Here is a 21240-nt window from a genome sequence, read left to right on the forward strand (position 1 = left end):
GGGCGTTTCTGATAAAGCTTGTCTGGTCGAAGCTGCAACTCCGATGTAATCACGTGATTTGTTGTTTAGTCACCCGAAATCGAGTTGCTGATTGGCCCAGACACCAAACTGCCCTAAATGCACCCACACAGAATTCCAACCAAAGTCGCTAAGCGAGTCCGCACCTCTAATTTTGCTTCGACAGCAACCTGAACGACAACCAACGACCGACGCTCGTCATCCACACCTTTTGCCTGCAACACCCACCATCTTCCTCGACCAGGTGTAATCAGCGTCAAAATGTCCGAGAGCGGGGAAGTCGAGGTCGAAAACCCGTCCGGGTTCCCGGTGCTGCCCAAGGATGTTGCCTCTGAGATTGGCAGCGTCAAACTCTTCAACAAGTGGAGTTACGAGGATATCGAGGTTCGGGATATATCTTTGACGTACGTGCGGCCTTCCTTTTCTTGCCTCCCTTCCTTCGTGTTGTTTCTCGACCGGCCGACTCTGGGAGCTTCTGCGATAAGAACATGAAGAACACGGAGCGATATGGAAGTTTTGACCTAGGCTGGACATTTTTGCTGACCTTTGGATCTTTGACCAATGCAGCGACTACATTCAAATCAGACAACCTGTGTACCTCCCTCACTCCGCCGGCCGTTATGCCGCCAAGCGCTTCCGCAAGGCCCAGTGCCCTATCATTGAGCGCCTTACCAACTCCCTCATGATGAACGGCCGAAATAACGGAAAGAAGTTGATGGCTGTCCGAATCGTCGCTCATGCCTTCGAAATCGTACGTTTTCTTGCCCTTCTACTTTACATGTTTGCTAGATTCTTGAAGGGAACGGTGCGTTTTTTTGGTTGAGAAATGGTATTAATGACTAGGCTTCGAACTGCAGATTCACATCATGACCGACCAGAACCCCATTCAGGTCGCCGTTGATGCCATTGCCAACTGTGGCCCCAGAGAAGACAGCACTCGTATCGGTTCTGCTGGTACTGTTCGTCGTCAGGCCGTTGATGTTTCCCCCCTCCGCCGCGTTAACCAAGCTATTGCCCTCCTCACCATCGGTGCCCGCGAGGCTGCCTTCCGCAATGTAAAGTCTATTGCTGAGTGCCTCGCTGAAGAATTGATCAACGCCGCCAAGGGAAGCTCGAACTCATACGCCATCAAGAAGAAGGACGAGTTGGAGCGTGTCGCGAAGAGCAACCGATAAACGATTTTTCGAAAAAGTATTATGGTTGTTACTTTTGTCGTATCGGGGCGGGTGGTGTCCGGTTTCGGTGGATTTGCCTTCATATGCCACTCCGGTCTTTTGGACTGCTATTTGAAAGAACAAAATCCGAACGGATAACCTTTCTATCATGTAGCCGAAATGCAATTATGAAGTTTTCAAATGTCTGCCGAGCTACTTTCCTACTACCCATTTGTTTGTAGGATTCTCTTCGCTGTTTTCATGGGTAGCACGTGTAGACTGTTGCAAAATGGGTCGCAGAATTAAAAGCCTAGCCTCTGCTTTCAAATAATCTATATTGTTGTCTACAATACGGAGTACTCGTACCTTGATCACCGTTGGTCGTGGTGTCGCCCCGTCGCAGTTAAAGCACTAGCGGCACTGGCGACGGAAGTAAAATCTAGACTTTTGAGTTCGCAGAATTTCCGCACCTTTTCTTGCCCGCAACGTTCAACGCCCATATTTTGCTAAGAAGAAGCTCCATTATCATGGGAAAGCGCAAACTAGGTGCCTTAGAAAAGGTGGATGCTGACCTGTAAGAAAAATAAATTGGCTGGCGTCCTAATGCGTTCTAAACTTTCGCTGACAGCGTTTCTCAGGACAAATCTTCAATACAAAATACGGCGAGATCCCAAGTACGTTCCTACATTAATGAATGCCCATACGGAGAAATATCTAACCGGCTTGACTCTCTTTGCTTGACAGATCCTATGTCGAAGATTTCCGCAGCCAACATTTCCAATATGAATCCCACCGAGAGATATTCATGGCGGCGCCGTCTTCCGCCACGGACAACGGCATCATATCGCTCCGGGACCTAATCGATTTCGTTGCGCATGTTGCAGACTGCTACCCAAGCATTACCAAAGACTTCCCGCAAGAGTTGATTGAAATTTTGTCCCTGCATCACACGGTGTTGGACGCGGACTTGAGGGAGAAGATTGTAACGAGCTTGGTATTGCTGAGAAAGAAGGACATCATCGACTCTGCTACGTATGTGGTTACTGGCTAACCTATTTTCATTCCTTTGAACCTTACAGCTGACTGTTTCCTCCTGTAGCCTTTTACAGACCCTCTTCCCAATTCTCGTCTCAACTCCCAGCAAAACGCTACGAGCGTTACTATTCCAAAAAATCATTTCTGACCTCCGCACTTCGAACTCGAAAGGTGTCAATCACAAGTTAAACCGGACCATCCAGACAGTGCTTTTCAACCTCGTCACTTCCGACCGGACTTCATCAAAAGCACTTTGGGCAATCAAGATTACACGAGAGCTTTGGAGGCGACAAGTATGGACCGACGCCAAGGCGGTAGAAATTATGAAAGAGGCCTCATTGGCGGAGAATGAGAAAGTAATAGTTGGAGGAGTACGCTTTTTCCTCGGTGGTGACAAAGAGCGAGAGGAGCTAGAAGATGAAAGTAGCGATGAAGAGGCCTTGGATGTAGCTCGCATAAGACACCAGGTCGGAATCAACAAGAAAAGTAAGAAGAAGACTCGGCAGGTGGAAAAAGCGATCGCGACAGTCAAGAAAAAGGAGCGCAGAAAGAATCAACCTCACCCTTTGAACTTTTCAGCCCTCCATCTCCTGCACGATCCTCAAGGCTTTGCGGAAACCCTCTTTCAGAAACATCTACAGAACACAAAATCTCGGCTGAATCTGGAACAGAAACTCCTCGTTTTGCAGCTGGTGTCCCGCCTTGTGGGCTTACACAAGCTCACTGTCATTCAGCTCTATTCCTATTTCTTGAAGTATCTAACGCCGAAGCAACCATCGGTTACTTCTTTCCTCGCCAGTCTCGCCCAGTCTACCCATTCTCTTGTCCCTCCTGATGTCCTCGAGCCGTTGGTAACGAAGATTGCGAATGAATTTGTTTCAGAAGCTGCATCTGCAGAAGTTGCATCCGCTGGGTTGAACGCTATCCGGGAAATATGCGTCAGACAACCACTCGCAATGAATGATACCCTCCTCCAAGACCTCGTCATGTATAAGAAAAGTAAAGATAAAGGAGTTATGATGGCAGCCAAGGGACTTTTAGGACTATACAGAGAGGTCGGTGCCGGGATGCTGAAAAAGAGAGACCGAGGAAAGCATGCCAGCATTGCGCTGAGAACAGGAGGACAGAAAGAGAAGAGATACGGAGAAGAGCAGGCTGGTGGAATTGAAGGAATCGAGTTGCTTGAGCAATGGAAAGAAGAGGAAAGGCGAAAAAAGAGAAGGGAGAAGGGTTTGCCGTCCGATGGAGAAACTGGGGATGAAGAATCGGATGGTGAAGCTGATTGGGCTGCCTGGGACGTTGAAGAAGATGATAGTGATGACTCCGGTGGCTGGATCGACGTTCAAAGTGACGTGGACATCGACGTTAGCGACTCTGAGGACGAATCTCCCGCCGCGAAGAAACAGAAAACTGGGGACGATGCCTCTGGGGAGAGCAAAGATAGCCAAGATCGTCCGAAATCCGAAGAACCTGCAAGCAAGATTTCCAAACTCGCAACAACGAAAGTGTTAACTCCTGCTGACCTTGCAAAACTTGCGGAGCTGCGTGCCACAGCGACTGTGTCCGCTTTGGTTGGGAATAAATCCCGTGCACAAAAGCAGGCTGCTGCAAATGCGGCCAGACACATCGACGATCCGCTTACAGCCGCTGAAATAGAGGGTCTCGCTTCTCTGTCGGCTGGCAAAGCGACTCGAGAAGAGAAGATTGCTCGGATGAATGAGAATAAAACAGACAGATCCGAATTCAAGAGCAGGATGGCACGCAAGAAAGAAAAGAAGGAAACTGAGGGCAAGAGCACGACTAATAAGGAGAAGGCAAGGAAGAAAAACTTCCTCATGACCCTTGGAAAAGCGAAGAGCAAGAATAAACGGAGTCTGGTCGAAACGAGAGCTGTTCTTCGCGCACACAAAGAACGATCCAAAAAAGGGGGGCGAAGAGGTAATAAGTAATAGGGAAAAGATGCTTATTGCAATTGGCAGCGATTCTTGGAGGTGTACTCCGTATATGTATTTTCTACCTATTCCCCCAAGTTGCAATATCATGAAGAGATTATAGAAAGCTACGAATGACCCTATGATTCACAAACCTCCCTCCATCATCAAAAATCCATTGGCACACGCTAAAAGCCTCTATTTTCTCTATTAATTGAGAAATGTTGATTTAGCATTGTCATTGTGGAAACCGTTCAACAATACGTTCGGCTGACCGCTGGGTTCACGTGACCATTGAGCTTCCCGCCCCGATTGCACAGCTCGTCGAAGCTCTTCATCCTGAAGTTGCTCGCTCACTCTCAAGGTATCAACTGAAAAGCGGCTAATATAATTCCCTTCTACATTTCACTACTAGCTATTTTCCGGTAACAGATATCTCATTTGCTGTTTCGTGAAAGATCGCTTCGCATACAAGTTTCCAGGGACCGATACAAATTATCTCATTAGTTTCCCCATTCAACGGGGGTAATGCTGCTAAGCAGCATTCCCAGCTCAAAAGCTCTTAGATTTTGATTCAGTACCCCATTCGCGATGGCTTCACCACGGCCTACTGCGACGCCAGCTGCCGGGTTATCAGCTGCGCCCACCCAACCTCTCACCCCTCCTGCAGAACGCCCCTCCTCGTCTAGCAATCCAGCTTCCGGAAATCCATCCAACGCCGCATTAACCTCAGCTACGGCTAATCCCCCGCAAGTTCCTGGAACTTCTCTCCAAGATAACGGAAAGTCAAGGCGACCTCGCGATGCCCGTTTGATACATATGCTCCTTGCCTCTTCTGGCGTCAACGCATATCAAGAACGAGTGCCCCTTCAGCTCCTCGATTTCGCATATCGTTATACCTCTAGCGTCCTGCAAGATGCTGTATATCTTGCAACAGAGGGCTATGCTGGTGAGGTACCAGGCCCCAAGGGCACCGACGGCGGAAAAACGCAGCAGTCGTCGTTGGAGGTTTCGTCCGTGAGCCTTCAGGCGCTACGATTGAGCATTGCGTCGCGATTGCATTATCAGTTTCAACCTGGTTTGCCAAAAGAATTTTTAATGGATATTGCTGCGGAGCGAAATCGGATTATGCTTCCTGGACTTTCTAGGGGTGCAGAGGGTGGAGCGTCCAATGTGGCTGCACCTGGTGTAGTCATGGGTGGTATGAGGCTTCCACCAGAGAGGTTTTGCCAAACCGGTGTGGGCTGGGGCTTACGAGAGGAATGGGAAAGCGAAGGGGAGGAAGAGATGGAGATTGATGCCGCCGCACAGCAAGGAGCTCCTCCAGCCGCGGGCGCCGGCGAGGAAGAGGGCGGCGCCGAGGACGATGATATCGACGGGAAAATGGAAGATATCTTTGGCGAAGACCCTATGGACGAGGATAATCCGGATGGAGACAAAACCATGACGGGTGTTTAATCCATTTTCCCTTTCTTCCTCCGAATATTTTTCCAAATTTCCACTGCGCGATGTGGGCAAAATCTATTGTTGCTCGTTTTCTTTTATTTTTCCCGGAGTTACGCTGCCTTTTCGAATGGGATTAGGTCTGGTTTGGCGGTTTCATAGCTGGTGTCTTTGGTGTGTTTAGGTCATTAAGGAGAGAGGCAGTTCCATGGAGGTCTGGACTAGCGGAGATATACTATGGTTATATCTGTATTGTACACTATATTCTAGAAGAAAATGAAAAAGTATCATAACCCCACCATGACTCAACTCCTGTGACGCCGCGAAATGCGTAAATATCCTAGGTGCAAGGGAGATTGTACACCTCCCAGTAGCTTCAAACCCTGGGGCTCTCATGGGCAGCCTGTCCTCAAACGGCCTCATTCCATCCAAACCAAGGATCCAAACGTATTCCCTACTCTTTTCAATCGAGTAACCCACTGCTTGCTGAACCTCGTGGCCGCCATCATCTTTTCCCCCAGGCAAGCCAGCCTCCACTACCCCCATCGGCAGCCTTCTGCTCACCTGTCTCTGCTTTTCGTCTCTTCTCACCCTCTCTCATCATCGCAATGACCTCTTTCCTCCGTTCTTCGACCATCCGATCTTCATGCTCACGAGCTTTTCTTCGTTCTTCTCGCCCCGCAAACCATTCCTCTCGCGCTCGATCTTCTTCCTCTGGTTTGGCATGCTCAACCATACAGGCGTTCATCGCTAGTCTTTCTTTTCGGCATACCCATGTAGCAGTGACCGTGCGATTAAGCGCGCAAGCCGCAAATTCTGTTAAATGAGTCGGGGTTAGTCAACGAGATGGGCAGAAGTGTGAGCGTAAACGTGGGGAGGAACCTTTTATTTCCGCCGCACAGTAGCCTCGAACACGCTTGTAATATATAGCTTTGACTTCAGCCTCTTGCGTTGCCGAGAGAGGAGTTGGGTTCCGGAGATTTATGGTCGAAGGAGCGGAGCCGGGCGGAGGATTGCTCGCGGTTTCGGGGGAGGATGTGGCTGCTGCCATCATTATTAGCGCTCAATGCGACCAGCAGAGAGCGCTGAGGAGATAAGCGGGCTGCTAATATATGTATAATAACTTCGTACGAAAATAATTGGCTTTCCAATTGGAAATTTGTCGGGAGCTGGTGTAGTGGGAAGGTTTGCGTTTTGTTATCAGATCGGACGGGATGTTTGGTGTGGAGTGGGCGAGCCAATTTGTGTTTAAGTTACTCCGTAGTTAGTTTAGTTACTCCGAAGCTGAGCTTCGAAAAACGCTAGAGAAATTTTGAGATCACCAAGAAATCAATCCGCCTGCGCGCCCGCTCAACTCTTCAGCCTACCCTACGCTTTTTTCGCTCCCTGTTATACGTGTTCCTAGGTAATTTGGTTATTTAATCGGATATCTCTCATTTTTTTTCTTTTTATAAAGGAGCTATCTATTGCACCCTTAACTCGTTTGGCGAAAATCTAATCCAATGTCTTCCCTCCGGAACGCCGTCCAGCGACGGCAACACCGTGAGCGAGCACAGCCCGCCGCACGCGAAAAATGGGGGATCCTCGAAAAGCACAAGGCAAGGACATAACATACTTTAACAAAGAAATTAAAAAAATAAAAAATATATGAAAAATTTCCAACGCTTAGATACTAACACGCCCATCCATACAACAGGACTACTCCCTCCGTGCGGCCGATTACAACCTCAAAAAGGCTAAACTCCAACGTCTGCGCGAAAAGGTGCGCGATCGAAACCCCGATGAATTTGCTTTCGGAATGGTGTCTGCGGGTTCGCGGACCCAAGGGCGTCATGGTGAGAGAGATGCCACGCAGTCTACGCTGAGTCTGGAGACAGTAAAGTTACTGAAGACGCAGGATGCGGGTTACCTGCGGGTTGTGGGTGAAAAAGTGCGAAGGCAGATGGAGCAGGTGGAGAAGGAGGTTAGATTACAAAATGGAGTGAAAGCAGCCCTGGGCAAGGGTAAACCCGGGGATGGGCTAGATGATGAGGATGAGGATGAGGATGGGGCCATTGGTGGGATTACTGCGAAAAAAACTGGGCGGAAGGTCGTTTTTGTAAATTCTGTCGACGAGCAGAAGAATTTGGTCGACGGGATCAACGAAGACGATGGGGACCAAAGTGAGGATGAGACCGTGCAAAAGGATCAGGCGACTGCGCAAAGAAAATCCAAGAAGCAGCTCGAAGCGGAAGCACGGATGCGACGGGAAATTCAAGCTGCTAAAAAGCTGAAAAAGCGAGCCGCTGAATCAAGATTGAGAAAGCTTGAAGCGTTGAAGAAGCAGTACCAGGATATTGTGGCTGCAGAGCAGGAGCTGGATCTGCAACGAGCAAAGATGGAAAATTCAGTCGGTGGTGTGAACAAGTACGGCGTCAAATGGAAGGTCAGAGAGCGCAAAAGATAATCTGCTTGTGCTCTCTCTTTGATTTTATGACACGATGATACCTCTTTGATGTTTCCTTTTGGCTTTTCTATGATCTACTCCGCATTCTTCGGCGTTATATAGACGCGGATCTTTTCAGATGTATTGCAATGAGGAGATCTGAGGTGGGTCATATCTAGCATTCATTATTCACTTTTCTAATTTTACATAGCCATGTTACTTTTAGAAACAAAACCGGACTACTCCGAAATATCGTCGAGGGACAAAGTACACACTACACGATCAAGGTAGCCCTCCAGTGCATATATAAAAGATCTCAAAGGGCGGGTAATAAACTCTAGCCCTTATTTTGCTTCATCCAATCGACACGGATGCTGACGGCCCGGCGATGGGCATCGAGACCCTCCACAGATGCAAGTTGCATAACAGCCTGTGAAACATTCCTTAGCCCTTCAGCCGTAAGGTTGGAGCTGGTGATGTGTTTTACGAAGGAAGCAAGGTTAACGCCGGAGTATTGCTTTGCATAGCCATAAGTTGCTAGAAGGGGAGGATGTTAGCCAGCAGCTAAGATTCACAAAAACAGTAGTTAAACTTACGTAGTGAGTGATTCACTCCAGCAGAGTAATCACCAACGCTCTCTGGAGTCCATTCGCCGATGAAGACACTACCAGCATTTTCTACCATAGATACTACATTTGCGGCGTCCCGGATCTGAAGGATAAGGTGCTCAGGGGCATATTCGTTGCTTAGCGCAAGGGCCTCTTCGATATCTCTCACGACGAAAGTGACCGAGTGTTCGATAGAACCTCTCACAATATCGACGCGAGGAAGCTCACTGGCTTGTCGATGCAATTCATCATCGATGGCAGCCAGTTCTGCATCATTCAGATCAACAGCGATCAGGATAACCTGGGAGTCAACGCCATGTTCAGCCTGGCTGAGTAAGTCCGATGCAACAAATGCAGGATTTGCGTGCTTATCAGCAATGACCAAAACCTCGCTGGGACCCGCAGGCATATCGATGCTCACGCCGGCCGAGGTATCATTGGAAACAAGCATCTTAGCAGCTGTCACAAATTGATTTCCAGGTCCAAGGATCTTGTCAACCTTGGTAACGCTCTCCGTGCCATACGCCATCGCGGCCACCGCCTGAGCGCCTCCGGCAAGCACAATACTTTCAGCTCCAACCTTTTGTGCAATGTAAACGATCTCGGGTGAGATACTGCCATCCGAACGTGGTGGAGAAGCCAGGACAATCTTCTTACACCCAGCAACCATGGCAGGAACTCCCAGCATTAGCGCAGTAGAAGGTAACACAGCTGTACCGCCAGGGACATAGAGACCAACTCTTCCGATAGGGCGGACAAAACGAGAGCAGACGACCCCCGGCATTGTCTCCACCTGGAGGGCTTTATCTTCTTTCTGTGCAGCATGGAAACGCCTAATGTTTTCGAAACTAATATCAATCGCCTCTTTGGTCTCTGGTGTAAGCTTCATGAGATCTTCAGAAAATGGAGCGCGAAGAACAGGCGACGTGAGGGACGTTGCCCTCTCGAATTTGTGGGTGTATTTCAGAACGGCGGCATCTCCATTCTCTCGCACGTCTTGAATAATAGGCTTCACCAGACCCACAATAGCTTCATTGGACTTTTGCGATGGGCGCTGGAGAGCATCTTTGATGTCCTTCTGTGAAGCTGAGGCGGTGTTATACCGTTTCATCCGAATTCTCTGATCGACCGGTTTGTCCGTCTCGACCGATCCAGCCGTCTTCTGAATCCCCGTGGGAGGAGCAAGGCCAACCTTAGCAGCCCAGTCTGGCTTCGCGTCGCCTTTTCTTCGCTTCACCTTCATGCTCTTCAAATCAAGATTCCTTTCAACATCTTCTAGGCTTACGCCAGCTGAGATGCACTTTGTTAAAGCAAAGTAAATAAGATCAGCGGCTTCAAAAGCAGTTTCTTCCTTTGTCGATGCTTTGCACAATTCTTCGGCTTCTTCCATGATCTTTGCGTCCAATAGTTTTGCGTCGTTGAAGAGCCGCGATGTATACGATCCCGGCGGGGCGTCCTGCCTCCGTGCTTGTAATGTTTTTTGGAGACGAGAAAGCCCCGTGTAGGAGCCAAAGCAACTGGCAGTTCCCAAATGACAAAATCCTGAATACAGTGTCAGCGGGGTGAACCAAGTCACGATACAGGTTTTACCATTGAACGAACCTCTGCCTTTCTGCTTGACGACGAAAATCAAGCAATCACTGTCGCAGTCAAGCCCGACTCTGACCAATTCCTGTATATCCCCGCTGGATTGGCCTTTATACCATAAACCACGCTTCCGGCTTTGGTACACTCCTGTTCCAGTTTTCAATGCCTCTGAAATACTCTTCTCGCTACTCCAAACAAGCCCCAACGCCACTCCGCGCTCATCCGTGACTATCGTAGCATAGAGACCAGTGTTGTTATCCGGGATAGCACCGGTAACCAGCAGCTTGACAGCAGAGTTCCCTTCATCGTCAACCGTTAATGATGTAGACGGGATTATGCTAATAACCCTTTCCTGTTCGTTCAGGAGGAAGTTTGTCTGTGTCGTCTCGCCGATCGAGGAGCGGTATACGGTTCTTACCAAGGAATTGTCATCAAGTTCGGATAGAATAGCGTCAATGGGGGAGGATCCTGCGCTGTGAACACATATTTCGCGTCTCTCCTTATCCTCTAAAATCCAAGTTTTCAGTTGGGCGACCTCGTCTGCAGATGAGATTGAAACGACCAATCGAGACGAGGGGACGGATTGTTCTTTCGACAATGATGTCAATTGTCCCAGCGTCACAAACACATTCGATGCTCCGGCATTGAGAATGTCCACAACATCTCCCACAGACTCAATAGCAGTAGCGTCGACGCATATCTCGAAAGTGGTGAAATTCGCGTTGACAAACGAGAGAGCCTGTTCCAAGCTAGGTGACTTGAGAAGCACGCAGCCGAAATATGAAACTTGTTTTAGGGTGAGGCCACTGGGAGAGGGAGAGGATATCGAGTCCGCATCGACGGAGATAAGGAATGGTAAAGACATTGCAGGGTGGCCTTGCGGCTCAAGTTGAGCCCAGAACAAACGAAAGTCGAAAGACCTTGATCAGAGGTATAGCCCGATTGCGGGGATTCAAGCATTCAAGCAAGCAGCAAAGTCGATGCGAAGATTCAAGCCCCCCTGCACAATTGAGTCACCCAAAAGTTGAATCTATAAGGTTCTCCCGTCCCAAGGCCATACTTCTCCACGGAGAATTATATTTCCGTGTTGCCCCTCAGGCCAAAGCCCGTTATCGGAGAGCTGGCGGATAGTTACCAAGCTTGGACGGAGAAACAAAACTTCACCGTTGCTGCGGTGCATCTCAATTCTTACATCCCTGACAGCACAGAGTTTGTCATGTATCGATCATGTTTCCTTATTTATTTATTTATTTTTATTTTTTATAATTTTTCAGGGGCTGAACAAGTCAACTACCTCATCAACTACAATCAGATTCTCTGTACGGAATACACCTCGCCAGCCGCTGGACCTCCTTCTTGTGTGGCTTCGAGCATGATCCATCGTTGAGATCCATCGTTGAGCAGTAGCGCCAGATCTCTCTGCAACGAAAAGGCCTGCGCTTTATGCCCTGAGTTAATTGGATGGGGCTCTTAGTCTTGAGGTGTCTTTGATGGCACTGCTCGATGCATTCCTACATGCTGGACTTCATATCGAAACTGGAAATATTTGACAATTCCAAGGCACAGGACTCTCAAGGGCTGCATCGACAGCGATGATAGCAGGAGCAGGGTATTCTCTGCCGAATGGTGTACGCCATCTGGTACAGGGTCTATGGTATAGCAAATTTGTTTACGGAGTTATGGAGGACAGGTATTCCATGTTGTGGGTGTGAGGGGTTATGCCGACAGCATTCCTTGGTTATCCTTGACGTTCCAAGCAACAGCACAAAAACAGCTCCTAAATTGGGATTACTCCTCCATAAAACCCAAGTTTAACTGGAAAAAAAAAGAAAAAGAAAAAGAAACACACCCATGGAGGACCCCACATGTACTCTGGACAATCCATGTTGAGACGTGGTGGCACCTGATGTGGTGATGTCATTCGATAACTACTACAAAATCAGTGGGCCAGAGTGGACCAGATAAAGTCGTCAAATCACTCAACAAGCCACCCGAAGCTCCAGGTACAACCATAATGGTTCTGTTAAGAGGAAGATGCCGGAAAACTGGACGGTGGCTGACCAGTGTTGGGGTCTCGTCCGATCAAGGCCATTGTTGAATTTTCATCATGGCCAATCATTCCTGTGCGAGCTAGTTTAAAGTGCGGTCGGTGGGAAGCTTGCATTCCAAAAAGCAACATACAGATCGTTTCCATTTTTGTCTGAAGGATTCTACAACTGGTACCCTCCAACTAATATGCCACAGGAAATCTCGACACTTTGGAAGCCTCTGCACTGGGGGCTAGACTCCATAGCCGTTAACCCTCTTCCCTCGCCATCCATGCGCACCAGCTGGACAACAAGTCAGCCCATCTGATCACCCGGACATGGCTTCGAGGATAGTCGACGTAGTCACCTAATAGTCTCCCCTCTGGCTGCATGACCGACACATCGGATGCGCATCAACAGGGGCAATGGCCAGTCGGGAGCCGGACGCGGGCGTGTCGATCGCTGTTTCTCCGGACCCACGGCAGCTCTGGCCTTGGCGGAGCAAACAAACAAGCAAGTTCGTGGTTTCCACGGCTGGCGCCTCGCACCCCGCGTCCTGGCAGAGATGTGAAGTGAGTCTCTGCTGTCCAATGCCGACGGTCTATCTTCGTTCGAGCGGGGCCGGGACGCCTGCTTGGATCCTTTTTCCCCCAAATGCGCATCTTTTCTTCCCCTCCTGGCCAGGGCTATATCTGCTTGGCGGAGTCTCTCGTTATATACTGTACTCCATACATAAGTATATACTCTCTCCTCTTTAGACGTGCCTAGGGAGTACGGAGTCCGATCCTTTGAAGAGGGGGGAAAACAAAAAAATTATAGTAATAAAGATGAAGGGATCCCCCGTACTCGCCGTATGCGCTGCAGCGCTGACGCTCATTCCATCTGTCGTTGCCCTTCCCATGATTGATAAGGACCTCCCAAGCTCCATCAGTCAATCTTCCGACAAGACGAGTCAAGAACGAGCCGAAGCCGTCAAAGCTGCCTTCAGATTTGCCTGGGAAGGGTATTTGGAACATGCATTCCCAAACGACGAGTTACATCCGGTGTCCAATACGCCCGGCAATTCTCGGTATTGCCCGATGCCCGGTTTTGCTGCATGAGATCAAAGCTCTTACCCTGACACAGGAACGGCTGGGGCGCTTCTGCCGTCGATGCGCTCTCGACCGCGATCATCATGGACATGCCAGACGTCGTCGAGAAGATTCTCGACCATATCTCCAACATCGACTACTCCCAAACAGATACCATGTGTAGCCTGTTTGAAACCACCATTCGCTACCTAGGAGGCATGATATCCGCCTATGATCTGCTGAAGGGACCTGGTTCACATCTTGTGTCGGATGTATTTGCTCCCGCTCAGAAGCAACAACGCTCTTTGGAGCAATACTGATGTGCATCAGCCTGCAAAAGTCGACGTGCTGCTCGCGCAATCGCTGAAACTGGCCGATGTACTGAAGTTCGCCTTCGATACAAAGACTGGCATACCGGCAAACGAGTTGAATATCACGGATAAGTCTACGGTGAGGCGGAACCCCCTTCATTTCGGTCTCTTGCCCGAACCCTTGAGAGGGGTGAAAGCTAATCAGTCATGACCATACATATAGGACGGTTCGACAACCAACGGGCTCGCCACAACTGGCACCCTAGTCTTGGAGTGTTAGTGCACTATTCACTTACTGATCCGTCGACGGCCCTAACATGCATACAGGGACTCGTCTCTCGGACATAACTGGCGACCCGGAGTACGGCAGGCTAGCACAGAAGGGGGAATCGTACCTCCTCAACCCACAACCGTCATCGAGCGAGCCATTTCCCGGCCTGGTTGGTCGCACTATTGACATTGAGACGGGCCTATTCCGCGATGATTATGTCAGTTGGGGAGGAGGATCGGATTCGTTTTACGAGTATCTTATCAAGATGTACGTCTATGACAAGGGCCGGTTTGGAAAGTACAAGGACCGGTGAGTTATACACTGTTCGACTCCTGATCGGCGTAGTTATGTGGGCTGAAATTAAGTACCAGGTGGGTGACTGCCGCCGAATCCACCATTGAACACTTAAAATCTTCGCCTTCTACGAGAAAGGACTTGACATTTGTGGCGACGTATTCCGGGGGGAGACTCGGTCTCAACTCTGGTCATTTGACATGCTTTGATGGCGGTAATTTCCTCCTGGGAGGCCAGATACTTAACCGAGACGACTTCACCAAGTTTGGGCTCGAGCTTGTTGAAGGCTGCTACGCTACGTATGCTGCGACCGCAACGAAAATCGGCCCCGAGGGATTCGGCTGGGATGCCACGAAGGTCCCTGAGGCCCAAGCAGAATTCTACAAGGAGGCCGGGTTCTATATCACAACCAGCTACTATAACCTCCGACCGGAGGTCATCGAGAGCATCTATTATGCTTACCGAATGACGAAAGATCCTAAGGTAAGTGTATCGGATACGTCGGCCTCAAAGCGTCAAGTGGTCTGACACCTTCGCCCCTGCAGTATCAAGAGTGGGCATGGGATGCCTTCGTGGCGATCAACGCAACGACGCGCACGAGCACCGGTTTCACCGCCATTGGGGACGTCAATACGCCAGACGGAGGTCGAAAGTATGACAACCAAGAGAGCTTCCTCTTTGCTGAAGTGATGAAGTACTCCTATCTCATCCACTCACCAGGTAAAATAAAGATCCGGCCTTCATGCCCGCCCAGGGACCAGGGGGTTTGCAAGTGACTGACGATTGCGTAAAAACAGAAGCAGACTGGCAGGTAGCCGGTCCCGGAGGAACGAATGCATACGTATTCAACACCGAAGCACATCCGGTGAAGGTCTTCAGCAGGGGGTGTTGATCCTGCGTTCTGTCATAGCGCGCAGAGATGCGGAAGTTTCGTGACGACTTGCTGGACCTTTTTTTTTTTTGCGACGGAGAGTAGTTAATGAGGTCGAGCAAATTGCTCTGTAGGAGCTTGGCGAGTGTGTTTTGGACGTAGTACTCCGTAGCCAGCCCACAGCAAAATCCACCCTATGAATGAAAACGCGTCAAGCACATCTGTACATAACTGCTGTCTGGTTCAAAGAGCTGATCAACCCGAACCCTTGGTACAAAAAGATACATCGCAGCAGCTGTTCTGTTCCCTTGACTCGTTCTTTCTCCAGGACTAATACGGTTTCGGCAAAAAGTCGAACTAGCCGAGACCTGATGAGTCAGCAACCGGCATCGCGGCTAGACGCGGCAACAACAGCCACTGCGGCGCTTGCGATTCGCCAGCCGCACACGTCCAAACCGCGTGCGGATCAGCGAGCGGCGGAAGTTTTGCCTGGCCTTGTCCTTTTCGACTCCGCATAATGCGGTGCTCTTCGGTTGCGAAAGTCTGACGGAGATGAATCGAAAGAACCGCCAGAATTTACCCAGTTGAGCGCCCGCCCCCCCACCCCCTCCTTTTCCCGAAGACAAGCAATGGAGAGACCACCATGGAGCAGAGCTTCCGGCAACCGCGAGTTCCTGCGGACGTACAAGGCTTGCATCTCTTGCCGGCAGCGCAAGGCAAAATGCGAACTCGGCGGGAACAGGGAGCGCGGGATCCCGCCCGGTCCACCGTGTCTAAGATGCCGACGCGAACAGCGGAACTGTCTATTCAGCGAAGATCGCGCGTGGTCACGGAAAAAGAAGAGTAAGTAATTAATTAAAAAAAAAAAAGACAAAATATTATCCTACCCTGTTTCTTTTTTTAAAAAAATAAAAATAAAAATAAAAATAAAAGACTATGTGCTGACGGAGCAAGCAGCGAACAATGTCATTAGTACAACTTCCGGCGAGCAACAGCCGTCCCTGACAGGCTCGCCCCAAATACCCGGCGTTCCCGCCAGCGCGGCAGGCACTCCGGGCAGCGCATCGCTTCACTCATCAGCCATCACGGACGCCGAAACACCCGCATCAACGTCAACGCACCCTTCCAACGCAGCTGCTCCGCTGCCGATGCAATATGAGCCCACCGGCGCGGCAAGTACTCCGGCCAACATGAGCACCAGCAGCACCTCGCCCTTAACCTCCACGATGGCCCCTCGCCCGGACCCTGCGTCGGACCCTGGTGCCTCCAGCGGTCTCGCGAGCTCCGTCATGCGTACCGTGGTCTCCAGCGGGAACGATGCGCTGAATATCCTCTTCCAGGCCGCGGCCCAAGAGCAAGGGGCCAGTATCGGGGACATGTCGACGAACTCGAGGGCTGCTGCTTTGGGCCAGACTGCTCAGCCCATGCAGCAGACCCACGGGACCCCCGGGTCGACGACATCCCTGGGGATGGCGACGACGGTGTCCGATCCTGCACACTTGTCGCCTGCGGAACCTGAGGTTGTGGCGGTTTGGGATTCTTGCCGATTTGTCAAGATGGGCTGGTTCTCGTCGAGGGAGGCCGTGACGTATATTGATCTGTATGTTCAAATCCTCTCCTCCCCTTCTCCCGGGTGTCTCTGGACGACATGAGGGAATGCCGTTGTTGGAGAGAGCTAACACGGTGCGTAATGCAGATTCTTCAAGAACATGGCGCCGCTGTCGCCGATATTGTCGAACTTCTATTCGCACCATCGTAACCACTACTGGCTGATCACCCAGGAGCCCGTCCTCTGCTGCACCATCTTAATGATCTCCTCACGGTATCACACGCTGCCAGGTGTGGGTGGGGCTTCGAGAGGGTTCTTCATTCATCAACGGCTGTGGCAGCACTGTCAGCATTTAATCATGCGAGTCATGCTCGGCCAGGAGAAGGGATCGAAGGCGAAGACTCGGACAGTTGGCACGATCGAAGCGCTCCTGTTGATGTCCGAGTGGCACCCCCGATCTCTGCACTTTCCACCCGAGAGTGACGGCTGGGATTCGGACCTGATGATGACATCCCCAGATCATATTACCTCTGCTATCAGTCCCGACATGTCCGTATCGGCTCCGAATCGTTGGCTTGAAGATGTTATTGAGCCGGCAAGGCGGTCCGATCGGATGTCGTGGATGCTCCTCGGTTCTGGGCTGACGTTAGCACACGAGCTTGGAATATTCGACGCGGATGACTCTCGAGCCAGGAGCATGATATCAAGCCCGGAAATGGAAAGCCAGGGCGTCGATATCAATCTTCGCCGATGCCGCATCCAACAACTGCTCTACGTTTTCATTAATCAGCTAGCTTCACGGCTCGGATGCATGTCGCTCATGCCACAGAGTCTGAATCATGCTGTCCTGGCACCGTTTTCTCAACCTGCTCTTCAGATGGGTGACGAATGGCATTCGTTTATGAATTCTTGGATCGAACTTACGAAGCTTTCAAAGTCCGTTACGGATATGTTCTTTCCGTCTGCGTCTTTGACGCGCCAGCAGTTCCACAGCGGTCGGTATATTGGGCTTTTGGATCATTTTCGCCCATTACTATCACAGTGGCGGCAGAAGCATCTGGATACGCGACGTGAGTGACCCTTGGTTTCTTGTGTTACTATTATGGGCTCAACTGATGGTGGCACAGATTTGTCCCCGCCTTTCCGTGACATGATTTTCATAGAATACCAGTTTACCCGAGTATACACGAATTCAATTGGCATGCAAGCAGTTGTAGAACGACTCCTCGCTGAATCAGACCCAGACTCCGCCCTGGATGAAGTCCGCCAAACGAACGTGGACGACATTGATTACGAGTTTATCCAAGAAGTCATCGATGGTTCATGCCACATCCTCCAGAAAGTCATTACGCTTGCGGAAACGGGGGCGCTGCGGTTTTCACCTGTCAGGATATTCCTTCGAGTAACAAGCTCTTCCATCTTCCTCCTTAAGGCTCTCAGCCTGGGTGTACGCAACGCAAAACTACAGGAGTCCCTCGAGATATTAACTAGAAGTATTCAAGCGTTAAGGTCCAGCTCTCTTGATGACATCCATCTTGGATCCAGATATGCGACGCTCCTTGAATCTCTCATTACCCGGCTTCGGCGTAGCTTTGTCCTGTCCAACAAGAGAACTAGTCGGGGCACCACAAGACCATCGTCTGTACGACCGCCGGCGGATCTCCACAGTTCAGCGGGCCAGCCCGACGTAGGCCATATGACGGGGAATGGCGGTGGACAAATGGAAATTTCAAATCCGGTGTTTGACGATCAGATACTGTCGCTGAACGATATCAACGCAGATGATTGGCTTTCGTTGCCTTTCGATCCGTCAATGGCGCCATTTGGAGATGGTGGAAATCAGCTCTGGTCTGGCTTCGAAGGATCGAATCTGAATTTTATATGGAATTTACCTTCTTGAGGTTGTTCGTATTGCCCAAAATATCGCTACGATAAAGATGATACGAGCGCTATCACTTTCCGGATGATGTCGAAAAAGTGCCCAGAGCACAGTTATGGATGGTGACACGGGATGCGGGTGTTTCGCCGGTTCGCCGCCTTTCGAGCCGTGGTCACGTCTTAACTCCAAGCTTGAAGATCTTCGGAGGGCACAGTGAGCCGATTTTCTTCAGCCCAGCCCGTCATCGTTTCCATTGGCCGCACCTTCGAACCTCTCGTCAGCGCCGCTAAATCCGGACTTCACAGATATAATGACGACTGGGTCGAACCACGACGGCCTGTGTCCACTTTGCTGCGTAGCCTATGCTATCCCACTAAATTCTTACCTTGCTTGCAGTCCACGTTTATATGGTAGGGCTCCTGCTTAAGCCCACCTTTGATGTCGATTGAGTTTTGTGCTGTCATGGAACCCCTTTAGAAGATCCCCGACCGCATTGATTTTTCGTGTCGTTTCTACTTGGGAACTCTTGACTCGAATGTTAAGTTTTATATTCGAATTTTTTAAAACGGGACGAGCGCATATGCAATCACAAAGTCAATTTTATATACCCATCTTTTTCTTTTTGTGGTTTTATTTTTTTTATTTTTATTTTTATTTATTTTTTTTTAGCTCTTACGCCAGCGTATATACTATTGTACTGCGTATACATGATCAAATTGTACAGGCTCTCCTAATTGCTTGATCTACATCTATCTAATCGCCCTTCTCAACCATGAATCCTCGATCATGCTCTTAAAAGTATACCCAGATCGCGCGTTATTTTATATACTAATGCTGCAAACCCACACGATCACTCTGTGCTTCTGGCCCACCGCAAAGTGTAGAAGCTTGCCTTCCCACCACCCTTGATTTCCGGAAGTGTAAAGGCATCGTGGACCGTGTCGGTGAGCGTAAATCCATTCTTCTCAAACACCCTACAGCTGCCGATATTCCCAACACTAGCATGGACTTTCATATGGTGGACGTTCAGGTTCGCCATGGCCCAGTCCATTATGACTCTAACGACAGCACTCATGATTCCTTTCCCGTGGTGCGTTGACGCAAGCCAATCTGTATCAGGGTAAGTAGGTATGAGCTGGTATTGAAATAAACCGACAATGGCGTTGGGCAGAGTACCGCAAATAACAAAAGTTACACACCTCCAAGAGTCCAGATGGTTCTCTCGTCTCCTACTTCTCTCTCGTCATTAATTCGCTTCATCTCTTCCCTTTCGCTCTCGTCCAGGGTGTCGTCAAATGCATATCTGATAATGCCGACATCTCCCAGCAACACCTCCTCAACCTGTCCGTCTTTGGTCTGTCGAACCTCCCTGATCGCTCTGACGGGACACCCGCTCAGCCATTTCCTCTCGCCGCGTTGCCATTCCTCGATCTCCGGAATGAGCTTGTCTGAGCTCCCTTTGCACAATCTGATCCACTCTTCCGCGTGTTCGCGCGTATATGGCACCGGTGGAGTTCTTAACCACTTGTAGATGATGGGATCGTTTAGAGATGTGAGTATAGGTTCTACATCTTGGTCAGGGCGGTAGGGGGTGATGATTATATGGCTCGTGGTACCCGGGCCATTGGGGGCAGATGGGATGGGGACTGAGAGGAAGGGTTCGTTGGTGGTGGGGTTGAATTGGAGTTGGGGCGGCATTGCTCGTCAGAGTGATTTTGATCACGATATATGCCCTGCTGAAAGGGAAAGGATTGATCGCTTTGGTCTTGTATCTTCTTCATCCTGATTAAATAACATCCGGGATTTAGTTAGCTGATGCCCTTTTTTATTCCGAGATGAGTCATATCGTTAGGACTCGGCTGGGAGTTGTTTACTCGAATGTCACCCCGCCTCGTACTTCGCTTTGGAGTTGCATGGTTAACTAGTGGTGCTGGTGCGAAAGCCCTTGGTTAACTAGTTTGTAAAGTAGGATGGCTTGAGTTTCTCCGCTTTTCGCGTTTTGAAATGTTTTATCTTCATTCTGATTATGAACGCAGATACATCCTAAAACCATCCACCAACTCATTTTATCATGATTAAAATATCGCATATTGGATGCCTTAGTGAGGACTAACCAGTTCTACTCAAGGTCTAATCCGCGTCGCAGGTCCGCTATTCACATTCTTCGTCTGGGAGGAATGATACACCAGTGAAAATATTAGCACTGCGCCATTTGCACAGCTCCCATTCATTGTTTGGACGCGGACTGCTCTCGTCAGTGGGAAGAAAGCAACTATTCAAATAATCAAGATGAACAAAATGGCAACCGTTTCAACGGTGCTAGACCACTTCCACATACTCCAGCGTGCTGGGGGAAGTGGTCCGCTACGCTACCGTTTGGGCCGAATGCAAGAGATGGAAACGATGTAAGAGGATAGGGCGATACGACACCGAGTGACAACACCGTTGCGCCGGATACTGACCTGATTGCGTGTACCAAACTTAAAATAAACGGGAAGCCGGACCCCATCGGAGACGTCATGAGACGTCAAAGCCTCATCATCAATGTTGTAGACACGAGAATGAGATCGTGATTAGCGCGATCAACCCAGCCAGGCTGTTGAGACTGTGCATCCAGATCATCACGGGTGGTAAAACGCCGGGAGTATCTTTGATTTCTTCTGCTATTTTCGTCGGTTAGGGTCTTGACGCGTATCTACATGAATCATGAGTTGAAGTCATCCATATATGGACTGCAGGATTCAGTCCTAGGTAATGACAGCCGTGG

At 49.8% G+C, this 21240-nt stretch overlaps 9 protein-coding genes across 9 annotated transcripts; 6 read left to right on the forward strand and 3 right to left on the reverse strand.

Annotated features, from left to right (window-relative positions):
* Nucleotides 1-120: 120 nt before the first annotated feature.
* Nucleotides 121-1504, forward strand: RPS5 (40S ribosomal protein uS7). Its single transcript, XM_003068817.2, has 3 exons — nt 121-422; nt 586-769; nt 876-1504. Exons 1-3 carry the CDS (start codon nt 280-282, stop codon nt 1191-1193), a joined length of 645 nt encoding a protein of 214 aa, XP_003068863.1. The 5' UTR covers nt 121-279; the 3' UTR covers nt 1194-1504.
* Nucleotides 1505-1681: 177 nt separating this feature from the next.
* On the forward strand, nt 1682-4270 carry SDA1 (Severe Depolymerization of Actin). The gene is made up of 4 exons (XM_003068816.2): nt 1682-1746; nt 1811-1846; nt 1917-2204; nt 2272-4270. Exons 1-4 carry the CDS (start codon nt 1700-1702, stop codon nt 4154-4156), a joined length of 2256 nt encoding a protein of 751 aa, XP_003068862.1. The 5' UTR covers nt 1682-1699; the 3' UTR covers nt 4157-4270.
* A 459-nt stretch (nt 4271-4729) lies between these two features.
* Nucleotides 4730-5657, forward strand: TAF9 (Transcription initiation factor TFIID subunit 9; the record flags this gene model as incomplete). Its single annotated transcript, XM_003068815.2, has 1 exon — nt 4730-5657. The coding sequence occupies one exon, from the start codon at nt 4730-4732 to the stop codon at nt 5594-5596; it is 867 nt and encodes a 288-aa protein (XP_003068861.1). The 3' UTR covers nt 5597-5657.
* Nucleotides 5658-6086: 429 nt separating this feature from the next.
* Nucleotides 6087-6635, reverse strand: D8B26_002878 (uncharacterized protein; the record flags this gene model as incomplete). The annotated part of the gene is made up of 2 exons (XM_003068814.2): nt 6087-6397; nt 6464-6635. 2 exons carry the CDS (start codon nt 6633-6635, stop codon nt 6087-6089), a joined length of 483 nt encoding a protein of 160 aa, XP_003068860.1.
* A 448-nt stretch (nt 6636-7083) lies between these two features.
* Nucleotides 7084-8074, forward strand: D8B26_002879 (uncharacterized protein; the record flags this gene model as incomplete). The annotated part of the gene is made up of 2 exons (XM_003068813.2): nt 7084-7179; nt 7278-8074. 2 exons carry the CDS (start codon nt 7084-7086, stop codon nt 8025-8027), a joined length of 846 nt encoding a protein of 281 aa, XP_003068859.2. The 3' UTR covers nt 8028-8074.
* HIS4 (trifunctional histidinol dehydrogenase) lies at nt 7271-11212 on the reverse strand. The gene is made up of 3 exons (XM_003068812.2): nt 10217-11212; nt 8603-10156; nt 7271-8543 (listed from the first exon to the last, which is right to left on the reverse strand). The coding sequence occupies exons 1-3, from the start codon at nt 11064-11066 to the stop codon at nt 8344-8346; spliced, it is 2604 nt and encodes an 867-aa protein (XP_003068858.2). The 5' UTR covers nt 11067-11212; the 3' UTR covers nt 7271-8343.
* A 1430-nt stretch (nt 11213-12642) lies between these two features.
* On the forward strand, nt 12643-15340 carry MNS1B (maturation of Asn-linked oligosaccharides protein). The gene is made up of 8 exons (XM_003068811.2): nt 12643-13297; nt 13354-13570; nt 13629-13748; nt 13833-13884; nt 13937-14189; nt 14252-14657; nt 14720-14894; nt 14972-15340. The coding sequence occupies exons 1-8, from the start codon at nt 13056-13058 to the stop codon at nt 15064-15066; spliced, it is 1560 nt and encodes a 519-aa protein (XP_003068857.2). The 5' UTR covers nt 12643-13055; the 3' UTR covers nt 15067-15340.
* Nucleotides 15341-15688: 348 nt separating this feature from the next.
* D8B26_002882 (uncharacterized protein) lies at nt 15689-18494 on the forward strand (the record flags this gene model as incomplete). The annotated part of the gene is made up of 4 exons (XM_066123981.1): nt 15689-15888; nt 16019-16645; nt 16742-17664; nt 17722-18494. The coding sequence occupies 4 exons, from the start codon at nt 15689-15691 to the stop codon at nt 18492-18494; spliced, it is 2523 nt and encodes an 840-aa protein (XP_065980056.1).
* Nucleotides 18495-19148: 654 nt separating this feature from the next.
* Nucleotides 19149-20252, reverse strand: D8B26_002883 (uncharacterized protein). Its single transcript, XM_003068809.2, has 2 exons — nt 19673-20252; nt 19149-19583 (listed from the first exon to the last, which is right to left on the reverse strand). Exons 1-2 carry the CDS (start codon nt 20169-20171, stop codon nt 19324-19326), a joined length of 759 nt encoding a protein of 252 aa, XP_003068855.2. The 5' UTR covers nt 20172-20252; the 3' UTR covers nt 19149-19323.
* Between the last annotated feature and the right edge of the window lie 988 nt (nt 20253-21240).

This window comes from Coccidioides posadasii, chromosome 2, assembly GCF_018416015.2.
Source record: "Coccidioides posadasii str. Silveira chromosome 2, complete sequence".
Taxonomy (NCBI): domain Eukaryota; kingdom Fungi; phylum Ascomycota; class Eurotiomycetes; order Onygenales; family Onygenaceae; genus Coccidioides; species Coccidioides posadasii.